The 15,344-nt window shown below is 48.4% G+C and overlaps 1 protein-coding gene across 1 annotated transcript; it reads left to right on the top strand.

Annotated features, from left to right (window-relative positions):
* The first annotated feature begins 226 nt into the window (after nucleotides 1-226).
* Nucleotides 227-2,114, top strand: LOC124698889 (serine/arginine repetitive matrix protein 1). Its single transcript, XM_047231285.1, has 3 exons — nucleotides 227-370; nucleotides 463-1,549; nucleotides 1,765-2,114. The coding sequence occupies exons 1-3, from the start codon at nucleotides 227-229 to the stop codon at nucleotides 1,998-2,000; spliced, it is 1,467 nt and encodes a 488-aa protein (XP_047087241.1). The 3' UTR covers nucleotides 2,001-2,114.
* Nucleotides 2,115-15,344: the final 13,230 nt, after the last annotated feature.

The raw sequence follows: 15,344 nt of genomic DNA on the forward strand, positions 1-15,344 counted from the left end.
GAACCGATGGCAGGCTACCGTGATTATATAGATGACCATGGGGGTATTCCGGTCATTTCGTACGTCGCCCCGCCACCGCTTTAAAATGCGGCCAAAAGCGGGAGCGTTGGCCTCGGCGAGCGAGGCACCCAGAGCGCCGCACCCAAACACTGAAACCTCACTCCCGGAGGAAAACAGAGGAAGAGTGGAGAAGACGAAGCGAGACAGAGGGAAGAAGCAGACGGAGATGGTGGCGATGGGCGCGGAGGACGACGAGCGGCCCGTGCACCAGGGCTGCATGGCCGGCTTCCTCCACCTCTTCGACCGCCCGCAGATCCTCTCCGCCAAGCGCCTCCACCACCACCCACGACGCCTCCTCTCCTCCTCCAGTGTACGCGCGCGCGCTCGCTCGCTCCACAAGTCTTCTTACCTTGCTCCTCGTCAAGAAAATGGATTTCTGATGATTTGTATATGTCCGTGCAGGGATCGGCCACGCCGTCGGAGATGTCGATGCCGCTTGACCGCGGCTCGGAGCGGGCAACGCCGCTCCCGTTGTCGCCGGACATGACGCCGCCCGCGGCGCCCAGGCCGTCGCTGCAGCTGCCTCCGCTGGACTTGAAGGACAGGAGTGGCGCGGCAGCGTCCTGGAGGCTGCCGCGACTGTCCCTTGACAGCCGGGCCGTGGTGGACGCCAAGGGGAAGCTCCGGCCACGGGACATCAGGACGTCGTCGCCCTCGGGGGCGCCGCCGTCCCCAGGTATGGGTGGCGACGAGCGGCGGTCGCCCAGCGTCGTGGCGCGGCTCATGGGCCTCGACGCGCTGCCGCACGGTGCCGGCGACGAGGAGGAGGGGCAGCACGCCGCCCGCGGCGGCGAGCTCAGGCGGTCGGCGTCCGAGCGCGTGCCACGCGACCCGGCGCGCTTCCGGTTCGTCGACCCGACCTTCTTCGAGAAGCCGGCGCCACCGGTGCTTCTGCCGCCGCAGAGGCCGTCGTCCCCCGCGACGGTGGTAGCGCTCCGGCGGTCGCCGGATCCTGCGTACCACAGGGCCGCGCTGCAGAGGCGCAGCAGCCACTTCGACGCGCGCGAGGTGTTCCCCGAGCCGGCGAAGCGCGTGGACCCGAGCGCCGGGCAGGGCGAGATCGCGCTCTACGGCGAGATCGAGCGGCGCCTCCGCAAGCGTGGCATCGCCGAGCCGGCTAGAGATCTCGAGACGCTCAAGCAAATCCTGGAGGCCCTCCAGCTCAAGGGCCTGCTCCACCACGCGCCTCCCGCGCCCGTCTCCGTGAGCAGCCATCCGCCTCCAATTGTCGTCATGCGCCCGAACTCTCGGCCGCCGCAGCCGCCGCTTGCACGGACGTCCCCGACCAGGCGACTACGCGTCGAAGTCGACAATGCCCGCCGCCCGCGTTCGCCCAGCCGCGACGCGTCCCCTGCACGGAGCCCTGCCTCGCCCGCACGGCGCGGCCCGCAGTCACCTCAGCGGCGCGTCTCCCCGGCGCAGTCGCCAAAGCAGCACCAGCAACTGAGGAAGCCGAGCAACGCTGAGCTCCCCAGCGTCCGCGCTCGCATTGCCCGCCGGGCCGCTCATAATGCCGCGGCTCTTTTATCTCCAGACGACGACGCGTCAACCACCTTCTCCGACGGCGGCAGCAACAGTACTGTCAGTGCCTCTTCACGATGGGACTTGGAGGTAAACATTAGCTCATCCTGACATCGTAACTTTAGTCTCTGCGGAAAGAGCGTATTCTCATCTCTGTCTATTTTTGCAATGCAGCAGCGGCCGCGTTTGGAGGACCACGGCCTGCTCGAGCGCTGCGGCAAGCTGCTGAGCAGCATCCACGCCTTCACCAGCGTCGGCGACGCGGCCGCCGACCAGCAGCCGAGCCCGGTGTCCGTTCTGGACGCGGCGGCCTTCCTCGCCGACGAGGACTCGCCGTCGTCGTCAGGGTCGAAACGGGGAATGGATTTCAGAGCCCCAAGTCCTCGGCCAGTGGTGGTGGCGTCCGATCTGGACGATGACGAGTGGGTCCCTGAATCTTGGCTCGTGGGGCCGGAGGCGAGCGACCCAGACTTCGCTTACGTGGCAGAGGTCATCCGGTTGCTTGACCGGTTGAAGGAGCCGGATGACGTCTACAGGACGATCGAGAAGAGGCGCCAGCGTGGCGAGGACACGTGGCAGCACCGGCGGCTGCTCTGCGGCGCCGCGGCGGAGGCGTTCGGGCGGTGGCGGTGCGCCCACCCGTCCGAGCATGTCGCGTGGCTCCGCGGCGAGGAGCTCCTGCGGCACGTGTGGGCGGAAGTGCAGCGCGCCCGGGAGCCCGTTGCGCCGGCTGCCGACGACCTGAACGACCTCACCTGCGGCGTCATATTGCGCGATCTGGCCGCGGACCGCCGGTGGTCGCCCAGCGCCGAGGCGGCGGAGACCGTGTTGCAGATCGAGCGGCTGCTGTTCAAGGACCTCGTTGCTGACACCATCCGCGAGCTCGCCGACGTTGATCGCCTCCGCCTCCCACGCCGGAAGCTGGTGTTCTGATTAGGCTTCGCCACTCCCGTAGTCCCGTGTCTAAAACAGGATCGGAGCGGGGTAGGATGCTGAGAGTAGCTTAGAATTATTAACAGAGAAAATAATGCAGCTTTTAATCTTCTTCAACTTGTATTTTCCTTTTTTCTTTGATCGAAAGAACGAGTGCCACTATGTAAAATTATTACTCCGTACTACTGTTCTTAGGGGGTGTAGCGGACGTCAATTACGACGATGGGACGGTGCGTTTTTAAGCCCTCCCAATGAATATGTATGAATGAACGAATGAATGAAAAATTTGAGTGTGTTTCCAGCTTCTTGTGCATTATTGCTTAGTAGTAGTAGATCTCCTTCACAGCCATGTGCTGCTTTCCATGGCACCACTGGAATGCATGTGGTGTACCAACGAGAGCCTTTAAAGGGAACCCCGTTTTTCTCTTTGACTATGTCCTCGTCTCATCTCCAGCACATGTATGCTTCACCTTGCCACTGTTTTGCAAGCTGGACCTGCCGGCGATAGTTAAGGTGCAGAAAGGGATGTCTATGCCGGTGATTCCCGCCGGCACGTTACGGTTACCGCCGGCCGCCGCAGCCGTCGCGCTAGCCACAGCTTGGCATCTCATGTGCTGACGACCCGCAGCGTACGAGCCAGTTTCCCTTTGGCTAATCAGCTTCTTTTTGGTCAAGTCTGGTTTCTGGAAGGAAAATGATCTGATTCCCCCGGGGGATCACGCTGTTGCAGCCTCCCTATCCCACGATCGACACGTGTCCATGGTGGGCAAGGAAACTGTGTCCCACGTGGGTGGGGGCCACCACATTCACCCTCCTCTCTATCCTGTTTCCTGCAACTTTTTGCCGCACGGAGGACCTCCCGTCACGGATCGCCGCCGCTCTAGGTAGGCCGCGCCGCCCACCATGCAGCTGCTCACGGAGATCCGCCGCTCCAAGTACGCCGCCCGCCCTGCAGCTGCTCACAGAGCGCCGGCCGCTCCAGTCCAGGTACTGCCGCGCGCACCGTCGACTCCGGCAGCTGCGAGTGGCGGCGGATCCGCCTTCCCCTCATCTTCGGCGACTGCGAGCGCGCCCCGCGGGCGGCTCCGCCTCCCCTCGCCTCCGGCGGCTCGCGAGTGGTAGCGGCTCCACCCCGCTTTGCCCCGCCCTCGTTGTTGGTCGCCTCCTCGCCCGACCTCCTCCTCCTACGCTGCCTCGCCTTCGTCGCCGGCCGTCTCCCTTGCGCCCGGCCGCCGCCAACCCCGACCTTCTCCTCTCGCAGCCGCCGCGCCGCGTCCTCATTGGCGCTCACGCCGAGCTCGGCCTCCCCTACGCGCGGTTGGGGACTCCAACCAAAGCGCCGCGCCAGAAAGCGCGGCGGCCGTGGCTACCGGTGTGCGGGATGCCGCCTAGCCTATGCTAGATTTTGGTCGATGGCGTGGTGGAGCGGAGGTTCTACAAACGACATACAGAGATGCTACCAACGGTGGTTGCAGTTGCGTCTAATGGTGTTATGCTTTGCTACATGCTGGATTGTGTTTTGGGGATTTTGTCGCCATATGTTATGACGATTTTGCAACATAGGAATATTGTTTTTGCTATACACTTTTCTTTGGTTTTGCTACACAAGTATAATTGTATTGCTACAAGGTCTCCGGCGAGGTACTCAGGTGAGGTCTTCGGCGAGTTCTCCGTCGATGTATTCGAAGATGTTGGTTTTTGCTACATTGGCATAATTTTTTTGCTACAAGGTCTCCGGCGAGGTCTCCGGTGAGGGCTCCGGCGAGTTCTACGTCAATGTCTCCGATCATATTCATTTTTGCTACAATAGCATATTTTTTTGCTGCGAGGTCTCCGGCGAGCTCTCCGGCGAGCTCAGCCTTTTTATTTGATTTCGTGACTGAACCGTTTTTTGCTACAATGTAGCAAAAGCGGATTATTTTTTTGCTGCCGGGAGGTGGTTTTTTGCTACATTCAGTAAAAGCAGATCTGGCCGTCCAAGATGGCCGATCCGACGGCTGGCGACCCGGGGGCTGGGAAATCAGATCCCCCGGGGGACGCCCAGCAGTTTCCTTTCTGGAATGGAATTTGTGGTCGTCCTCCAATTCCTACGGGTCAAACTGAAACCTTGAGAGTCAGGCCCAAACATCTCACTCTTAGGAATTCACGATTCGCAGTGGCCAGTCAGTCGCCTTGGAACAAGGCCCATCTCTCTTTCTTTCTGCTGAAGGGCTGACAACGTAACAAGGGCACATGTGTATTGAAGACATTGTCAGCCCTCTGCATTACCGGGCCTCTGTCACACACTAGTGTAAATAACCGAGACAAAAAAAAAAAACAAGTCTCCAAATTTCACAAAAACTTACTGAAAATATGTTGTGTATGTAAATGGAACCATCCGTACTTATCCCCGGGTTTGGTAAATAATACTACCTCCATTTCAACGAATAAGACTTACTTTTCTCAAACTCAATCTAAGCAAAATTTCATCAAACTTTTAGAAATATCTTTCAACAAATATGATATTCTATAGATAGCATATGAAAATATATTCCATAATGTATCTAATGATATTGATTATATATTTGTTAATGATTTTATTTTGTAAAAACTTGGTAAATCTTTAGATGATTTGACTATTTAAAATAATATAAGCCTTACTCATTGAAATAGATGTAGTACATTTTATCGTGTAGGCATGTCTCAGCTTTTGTTAAAAAAAATCGAGTAACACCTTCCACAACAAGGATTTTGTACTTATACATATAGAAGACACCAGTAGAAAACAAGTCTTTCATTCGGAGATGGCCGGAGCATTAGTCCGGGTTCAAATGGCTAGGACGCCGAAAAGTTTTAGTCCCGGTTCGTAACGGGACCTTTAGTTGCGGTTGGAGACACCAACCAGGACTAAAGGGATTGCGGCGGGTTGCCACTGGTGTGAAAACCTTTAGTCTCAGTTAGTGTTACAAACCGGGATTAAAAGGCACCAACCGGGACTAAAGGTTTTCTGGAAATTTTTGCCCCTGCCCCCGTCCCCCATAGGTCGCCTTTTTTAGCTTTGTAAAATACAAAAGAAATTGATAAAAATTCAAAAAATAAAATCTTTCGAGATGTCCATGTGTTATGTCATCTAGTTGCAAGGGAAATTAACAAAGATGAATTTCAAATTCACCAGGGTTTACCGAGTCAGCCATTTTTAGATTCTCAAACTGCAAAGGGAAGTATGATAATTTTCAGGTTTTAGGTTTTGCCAAAAAAATATTTTTATTTTATTTGGAATTCAAAAAATAAAGAAGTGTGACATCGTGACCAAGTGGTTAAAAGGATTGATATGATATGTATATCAATAAATGCGCGCAGAGCACTTGAAAGCGGGACGGAAAGAAACGAGAAGTTAAGTGTGCTAGTGCTAGAGCAGTCTGGGGCTGGATGAAAGAGCGGGAAGTTTGAACACAAGATGAGATTAAATGTAGTTAGATGCTAAACTAGTCAAATAACTGAAATACTAGAAATTCTGAAAAAATAGAAAAAAATAGTGGGAGCGTAAAATAGTTAGAATAAAAAAATTGAATAAAAAATAGCCGTCATGGCCTGTAGTCCCGGTTGGTGTTACAAACCGTGACTAAAGGTCCTTCGCCCCGGGACGCGCCCGCAGTCCCCGTGGCGGGGCCTTTAGTCCTGGTTCACAACACAACCGAAACTAAAGGGCGGCCTTTAGTCCCGATTCCGTAGTCCCGGTTGCAAAACTAGGACTAAAGGTCCTTACCAACATGGACTAAATCTCTTTTTTCTAATAGTGAGAAAAGAGTTGCCAACTTTGGTAGGAGAAACCGAGTGAAAAAGGGCATGTAGCCTCCACCAGGCACTAGTAGAAAACAAGGGTTATATGTTAGCTGCAAAGAGCATTAGCACCGGCTGTGCTACGAACCTAGACTAAAGGGTGCATTAGCATCGGTTCATGCGGCCAGGACGTCGCAAGGGACCCGCACAGCTTTAGCAACGATTCGTGGCACGAACCGGTGATAAAGGGTTGCGTCAGCCGCGTGGCAGGCGCGAAACCTTAAGCACCGGTTTTGTGCCACGAACCGGTGCTAATGGTAATGATCCGGTGCTAACGCCCCTCCCTTTGCCTATAAATTCTCCTCGCCCCAGCCAGCCCTCTCCTCTGTTTTTTCTTAGTGGAAGGTGTGGGGGTTGTGTGCTAGTTTATTTTTCTTTCCTATACACAAGAGGTGCTCGATCAAATGCCTGAGAGAATGATGCCACTTGATTTCACACAAAACAAAAATAATATGAGGTGCCCGAGCGACACTTAAGCTTTGTCCTCTTTCTCGATCGAGGTTCGCAAGTTTACCCTTTCATTTGTACAGTAGTCATTTCACTATTTATGATGTTCTTTAATGGTTTTTTGATAAACTTAATTATATGATGCATATGAACCGGTGACAATGGATGTACATTGACCGACACCTTAACGAGTTCACTGCGGGCCTGAAAGATTTTCTCCGTCTGGCTGACGAAAACCAACGGGCGGATGTTTTTCTTTGTGTTGTTCATCTGTTGACTGTCAAAAATTAAAGCTCCTAGCATGTCCTTCACTCCCACCTGCTTCAGAAAGGTTTCATGCCCAGCTATAATTGTTGGACCAAGCATGGAGAAAGAGGGGTTATGATGGAAGAAAATGAAGAAGAAGAGGATGATGATGATATGTACCCTAAATACGGTGATACTGCAATGGGGCAGGCTGAAGATGAAGGGGCAGGGGAAGTTGAAGATGAAGAGGCATCAGATGAGCCCGCTAATATGCTGATGATCTTCGTAGGGCCATCGCTGATGCACACAAAAAGTGATGAAAATGATGGAGAACCTTCATTAACCCGAGCCAAGACTTGAATCGAACTATGACCGCTCTATTCGTAAGTCAACTAAAGCAACAAAGTTGCGGTTGAAAAGTAGTAGTGCAAGCGGGAAATCAGTTCCCAACTCGGAGAACAAAAAAAGCGTGCCCCCCCCCCCCGCGCTCCAAGTGTATCATGATATCCTGTAGTGTTGTGATCCGGAGATGGTAGAACTATACAAAGATGAGGCCGATGCTTGTGGTATTAGTGTTCCTGAGTACTTAAGCCACCTTGAGTTCCCCACGGGTGAAATAGCATACACATGCCGGTACGGGGAACCTCTCGTCATATCTGAGGAGATGCCGCGTCTACCAACAAAAATGCGAAAATTGTAGAAGTGGTACATGGATGCTTGTAAGGAAGGTCGGGACTGGATCATGCTACAAATTAAAGATGAGCACTACGGGCGTGGAAATGACATGATAAACATCAAATTTCCTGAATTATTTCAATTAATCAAGACGTCCTCGACAAATCTGTCATCAGTGTCTATTGTCTATAAGTATTATTTATGTAATTAAGTCTCTAGCTCAGATCGTTCATTGCATGCATAATTATACTCACTATATTATGCAAAATGAAGATCCGTGAATGCCGAAAAGAACAAATCTATGACATTAGGTTCATTGACCCATATACCATGAATGAGTATAGTCTCCAAATACATGCCAAGGACACGGAGGATAACTTGTATGGGCGTTAAGGAGACAAGTATAGAAAAGGAAAATACTATTTCCTTACAACTTCCAGTGAGTGTTACTGTCTTGTGCACATTAAATCTATTTCTCTTATTTGATGTAAGTGTAATTGATGAGTTATGAGTGTGCATAGGTTTCACTTTATTCTGCTAATCATTGAACCTGACCGAGGATTAGTAGAAGTCATGGACTCGAAACGTAAATCCCTTGATGTGGGGGGACATGGCTGATATGCTCCAGAGGTAATTTCAATAATTATGGCAGTATATCCTCAACTTCCATTTTTTTTCCTACTATCAAGTAATTCATAACTCTTTTATTTATTTTCTTTGCCGGGCAGACTTGGAAACGGTTCACCAAGAAGGCTCCGGGTGAGTGGAAAAAGGAGCTTCAACTTAAACAAATACCGCTAAGTACTACTAGCTAGGTCCGTGCATATCTTTGATTCTAGTTTCAATACCATTACCATCCTTGATTATTATTTTGATTGAACTCTGTTCTCGTAAAGTGCTTGACGCAAAAAGGACGGGAATAATTGGTGTGGATTCTACGTTTGCGAGTTCATTCGCGAGACGACCTGCGAGACAGGGAGAATTTTAGAATAACTTCGAGTACGTAAACATTATTCATAATTTTATTTTATCACCATCAATTGTGTTGTGTTTCATGCATATATATTGACCTCCTTCTTTAAATTAGATCAAACGGTTGCGGGACGGTCTTCTAGCAACCGAGCGTGTACGAGCAATTCAAGAAGAATTGGCGTGATTCTTACTTGACCAGGTCATAGAACCAACCGGAGAATTCCATCAGCAAATTGATTTTGGACAACGATGATCCATAGAAATTATATTGTACATTTGCGTGAATGTGTACTATACTATTATGTAATATGTTCGGCTAAGCACGATGAAAGAGGTCACTTCGATCTCTATATTCATAACGATGTTGTGTAATATAATGGTTTGTTGTATGTGTGCATTAACGTGTTTCAAATGGCGAGCCCTGCGCGTGGCGACAGGCTCTGCCGCGGCAGCGTTTTGGTGCACTTCCCTACCGCGGCAAGGAAACGCTCCAAAACGTTGCCGCGACAGAAACCTTTAGCACTGGTTCGTGTTATGAACCGGTGCTAAAAGTCCTCCGCCCGGGCACTCGGCAGCCGCCATGTGGTGCCCCTTTATCACCAGTTTGTAACACAATCGGCGCTAAAGAGAGGGAGGCTTTAGCTTCGAATGCTTTGCACCGGTTGGGCAACCGGTGCAAAAACCCCTTACCAACCGGTGCTAATGCCCCGTTTTCCACTAGTGAGGCTCTTAAAGTGACATAAACTACAAACACAAACACGCCACCTCACACACCTATACCAAAAAGGAAAAAACACATGTCATAGGAAACCTCCATCGCATCAAGTCCTCACATGTTATATAAAACAAGCAAGGTCTCACACAGGGTTAAGAAGAACAAGAGCATGAGAGACACTTCGGAAAACACCGTATCACTAGCACATCTAGAACTGTGAGCCACATGGAGGGATGGAGCATCCAAACAATGGGTGTACCAGTGTACATATAGTTGTCTAAAAAGCATAGTTTAATCAATATTTCTAATTTGTTTGATGTAGATTGCTCTATATATCTAAACTATACAAACCTATCCAAGGTTTTGTTAAAAAATAATGGGTGTACATTGTACACCCATGTCCCCATGTAGCTCCGCCCATGGTGCGCCATATGTCGCATCCATTTTCAACAAGCGCGAAACTTTTCAATTCTTTCCTCCCTCATATTTTCACTCTAGATTGGGAAGTTTCCCATAATGTATCGACATATTAAGGTAGTTAATAGGAAGCTGACTCTCTCTTACATTTGAAGATCCTGGTGTGCTGAGCTCTAGCTAAAGTTGGCTCTGATGAAAATTAACCCCAAAACCGGAAAGTTGTCCAGAAGCACCGAGGATCAGTTTGAGGTCTCTTGGCTTTCTTTTCATCACAATCCATTGAGAATGATTGTATCATCAAACACATTTATAGGAGGATAACCCATACCAATCTCAACGAGGTGTGGAACAACTCCACCGGCTTGACCATCCTAGCAAAGCCCTTTCTTTGTGTGGAAAGAGCGGTAGAAATCATCATTTATATATTATCTTTAGAAGATGGTCATTGATTTTAATTGCCATATTTGCTCCACAACTACTCCATTTATGGGAGAAACTTTTCATACCATGAGTACGTTGTAGATAATGCCATTCAATTTTTGCTTATACATCCTACAAGTCTATTTTGAAAATCACATCCTGTAACTTGCACGGTACATTTGTTGGACAGTAGAAATGGGATTGGAGTGCAGGAAATTCAGTCACAGTTTCGGTATGTCGTAGAGTTCTCTTTAGGCCCAAGCATGCAATCTCAACTCCATCTTTCTCCTCTGTCAAGGTGGGAAGAGGCAGTCGCAGTTGGGCTCCCTTCAGGGTTGGTTCCTTCGTCATTAGTGACTGTGGAGGAACTCTGATTGAAACTTCCCCCAGCCCTGGATCCTCTGGGGAGGTCAGCCGTGTTTGCTTTTAGAGATGCCATTGCGGCGGCGACCTTGCTAGCGATGAGGGAGGGATCAACCAACATTGGGAGGAAAATTGCATACCGTCTGGATGCAGAAAATGCAACAAAGCTTTGACAGTTAATCAGGGTTTTTCCAGCTGCGCGGGAAAAATGGACCGTGTCAATGGTGGCGCTGAGAAGAAGCTCACGTGTAAAGGTGACAAGGTTGAAAGTGACGTGGATAAGGCTTGCGGATATTTCTTTGTGCATATATGGGAACTCGAGGACTCCACTGTCAACACCCGGATTTTTAAGTCCGAGTGCCTATTATGTCATACATCGCAATCCCAGGAATATTGTTGTTGCGAGGCATAATAGTTAAGTATCACAGTCATCATTCATTACAAACCATAATGTCTTACAACTTGGAATCACATGATCCATATTACACGAATAGTTGATCTATTGATCAACGAACAAACACAAGTTCATAGCGGAAGCGTAAGATACAAGGACTCTCTAGTCCACAGGCCAACGCTTGACGTTAGAAGCTCCTAGTTGTGGTAGACGTCCTGCTGATCGTCATCCTCGTACTGCTGCTCGGCTTCATAGTCTGCCCATTTGAATAGCCAGGGACAAAGCCGTGAGTACTTTAAGTACTCGCAATCTAATACTAATGTAAGTACTAAACTTGCTATTGAAGTGTTCTAAGCTCTAAGGTTATTTGCATAAAGCCAATTTTATTTGAATAGACATTTTCGTAAACAACTCCTCATGTGCTTGTAGGATAACGTTGCATAGAAAACAAAAAATTTCCTACCGCGAACACGCAATCCAAGCCAAGATGCAATCTAGAAGACGGTAGCAACGAGGGGGTATCGAGTCTCACCCTTGAAGAGATTCCAAAGCCTACAAGATGAGGCTCTTGTTGCTGCGGTAGACGTTCACTTGCCGCTTGCAAAAGCGCGTAGAAGATCTTGATCACGATCGGTTCCGGCGCCACGAACGGGCAGCACCTCCGTACTCGGTCACACGTTCGGTTGTTGATGAAGACGACGTCCACCTCCCCGTTCCAGCGGGCAGCGGAAGTAGTAGCTCCTCTTGAATCCGACAGCACGACGGCGTGGTGTCGGTGGTGGTGGAGAAGTCCGGCGGAGCTTCGCTAAGCGTGCGGGAAGTAGAGGAGCGGGGCGGCTAGGGTTTGGGAGGGGGTGGCCGGCCACTCAAGGGGGTCGGCCAGGCTGTGGTCGTGGTCTTGGGGTGGCCGGCCCCCTCCCCTTGGCCCCTCATTATATAGGTGGAACCCCAAGAGGTGGTGTCCAAGTCTTCGAATAAGACCCGAACCAAAAACCTTCCATAGGAGGGGGGAAACCTAGCCAAGCTAGGACTCCCACCAAGGTGGGAGTTCCACCTCCCATGTGGGGGTGGCCGGCCCCCTAAGGGGAGTCCACTTGGGACTCCTCCCCCACTAGGGTTGGCCGGCCATGGAGGTGGAGTCCCATGTGGACTCCACCTTCCTTGGTGGTTTCTTCCGGACTTTTCTAGAACCTTCTAGAACCTTCCATAGAACCTTCCGCGACATTTTATTCACATAAAATGACATCCTATATATGAATCTTATTCTCCGGACCATTCCGGAACTCCTTGTGATGTCCGGGATCACATCCGGGACTTCGAACAAATATTCCAACTCCATTCCATATTCAAGAACTACCATTTCAACATCCAACTTTAAGTGTGTCACCCTACGGTTCGTGAACTATGCGGACATGGTTGAGTACTTACTCCGACCAATAACCAATAGCGGGATCTGGAGATCCATAATGGCTCCCACATATTCAACGATGACTTTAGTGATCGAATGAACCATTTACATACAATACCAATTCCCTTTGTCTCGCGATATTTTACTTGTCCGAGGTTTGATCTTCGGTATCACTCTATACCTTGTTCAACCTCGTCTCCCGACAAGTACTCTTTACTCGTACCGTGGTATGTGGTCTCTTATGAACTTATTCATATGCTTGCAAGACATTAGACGACATTCCACCGAGAGGGCCCGGAGTATATCTATCCGTCATCGGGATGGACAAATCCCACTTGTTGATCCATATGCCTCAACTCATACTTTCCGGATACTTAATCCCACCTTTATAGCCACCCATTTACGCAGATGGTGTTTGGTGTAATCAAAGTACCTTTCCGGTATAAGTGATTTACATGATCTCATGGTCATAAGGACTAGGTAACTATGTATCGAAAGCTTATAGCAAATAACTTAATGACGAGATCTTATGCTACGCTTAATTGGGTGTGTCCATTATATCATTCATACAATGACATAACCTTGTTATTAATAACATCCAATGTTCATGATTATGAAACTAATCATCCATTAATCAACAAGCTAGTTTAAGAGGCATACTAGGGACTTCTTGTTTGTCTACATATCACACATGTACTAATGTTTCAGTTAATACAATTATAGCATGACATATAAACATTTATCATAAACATAAAGATATAAATAATAACCACTTTATTATTGCCTCTAGGGCATATCTCCTTCAGTGCTAACTAACTCAAGTGGGAACATTAGTGTCATTCCCACAACTCAGTTGTGATTCAAAATCCAAGTCACCGTTCAAGTTCAAAAAGATGTAAATTCTGATGACGGAAACAGTATGGCCTTTCCAACTGTCCATGACCGCGGACGCGGCTATTCGAATAGGTTTACACTCTGCAGAGGTTGCACACTTGTGCCACAACATTTGATTACATCCGTCAGGAATAACCCTGAATAATCGTAACTCAGTACGCGGATCATCAACCATAACCTTTCACTTACATATCCTAGTATAGGCACCTCTCCCCATGAGCTTGGCCTCCCGGTGAAGACCAACCGTCAACTCGGGAAGCTGCACGGGGCTTGGGCCGGACATTCACCTCGTTTCACGTCATTTCTCATCATTTCTTTTGTTGTAGAGGCAGCTTTCGGCATAACCCCGATGACGCTTGTTTAGAGGGAACCCATACTAAGACACCTAAGTTTCCAGCTAAGCCTTACCCATAATCAGGTATTGTGGGGGTACTCAAAAATTGGAATGGTATCGCATCCAACTCAATCATCAGTTTTCAGCCAAAATCACCAAGTCAAATTCATGTCATATTCACCTTCAAAATCTTTCAATGGAAATGACTCATCATTCCAAGGTTTTCACCATCATCATTTCATAACACATGTTCCCATCTAGAGTAGTCATTTTTAGTATTTAGCACTAGCCACTATGTATGAGGGGTGCTAAGTATTTGCTTTGCTTCTAGGCTAAGTTTGATACTCTTGTACTAACCCAATACTAACCAGGTAAAGCATGAATCAAAAGTACTTTGATAAAACAAAAGGTAAATAAAGCTTGTAAAGTAAAACTGGGAAATAGGATCATAAGCATAAAGTAAATGGGGGTAATGCCTTGCTCATGGTGAGCTTTGCACTTTGCAAGAGTATTACCTTGCCTTGGTTGGGGAATTGGTCAAAGTGGTCTTCTTCTCCTTGGAAGTAGACCTCCTCCTCCTCCTGGTACTCCTCGGTACTAGCGTCTAAAATACGAATACGGGGTACACAATCATCACACCAAACTTATCTAATTAAACTAAGCACAAACATGGTTCACACACTTAAACTAGCATCACACATTACTATTAAGTGGGTGGATGTGTTTTTCTTATTATTTAAGAAAAATAATTTCCTCTCATACTAACTTAGATGTTATTTTCAATTACTTAGAGAAATAATTTCCTCTCATTATCTTCTTAAGATTTAATTTCTCTCATGAATAATATGTGACCTAGGTTGACTAGAGTCAACCTCTTCACACTTAACGAGTTGAGAAAGTGATTTAAATGAGGTGAACACCTCATACCATTTAATCCTAACCTCGTTAAAGATTTAAGATCATCAACAATTCATATGAGACCTAAATGACCAGAGTCTCTACCTCATTTTGAATTGTTCATGACAAGATTTAAATGAGAGAAACACTCCCATAAGATTTCTTAATAGTTTTGGACAATATCTTTGACTAGAAATAGCCATAAAGTCCTTTAATTAAACTAGGCCATGATCATTCAAAGTAAGCATGGCATATTTTTGTAGAAACAATTAGTATAAGTGAAATGTGAATTATTGGAGGTGGAATTAACTAAAAAGCATCTATGGTTGATTTTTAAGAATTATTATAATACAGAAAAGTCCCTGCCTTGTTTATTTTGTCATTTTAATTCTACAATAGATCTAGGGTTCTATCCAGTGGCATTGTGTAGATAATTTCCTAAGGTTTCCAAAAATATAAAGTTTGTAAAATTTGGCCGAGTAGATTTGTCCCTAGTGAATTTCAAAGTTTGCATCAGATTAGGGTACTTTTCTAATTTCCAAATTTAAATTCAAACCGTGGGCTCGCGCGGAAATAACTGGGCTGCAGAGAAAAATAGAAATGGGCCCGCCCAGTACTGCGTCCAGCGCAGCGGGCCGCCTGACAGCGTGGGGGCCACGCGTCAGTGGGACTTAAAGCCCGAAGCGGTACGGGGAGAGGAGAGCCGTGCGATTAGAAAGAGATCGCACGGTCGAGGGAGGCCTTCGTCTCCGGCGAGAGGGGACTCACTGGCGACGGCGGCAGGGGGTCGGCGAGCTTGTCGGAGCTCCAACGGTCGTCGGCGATGTGC

The sequence above is a fragment of the Lolium rigidum genome, chromosome 3 (genome assembly GCF_022539505.1).
Source record: "Lolium rigidum isolate FL_2022 chromosome 3, APGP_CSIRO_Lrig_0.1, whole genome shotgun sequence".
Lineage (NCBI taxonomy): Eukaryota > Viridiplantae > Streptophyta > Magnoliopsida > Poales > Poaceae > Lolium > Lolium rigidum.

What these genes read in the sequence shown, in the direction of transcription:
- LOC124698889 (XM_047231285.1), top strand. Translation starts at nt 227, where the DNA reads ATGGTGGCGATGGGCGCGGAGGACGACGAGCGGCCCGTGCACCAGGGC. An exon ending in GCCTCCTCTCCTCCTCCAGT is followed by an intron (nt 371 to 462) that starts GTACGCGCGCGC and finishes ATGTCCGTGCAG; the next exon opens with GGATCGGCCACGCCGTCGGA. An exon ending in CCCCAGCGTCCGCGCTCGCA is followed by an intron (nt 1,550 to 1,764) that starts TTGCCCGCCGGG and finishes CAGCAGCGGCCG; the next exon opens with CGTTTGGAGGACCACGGCCT.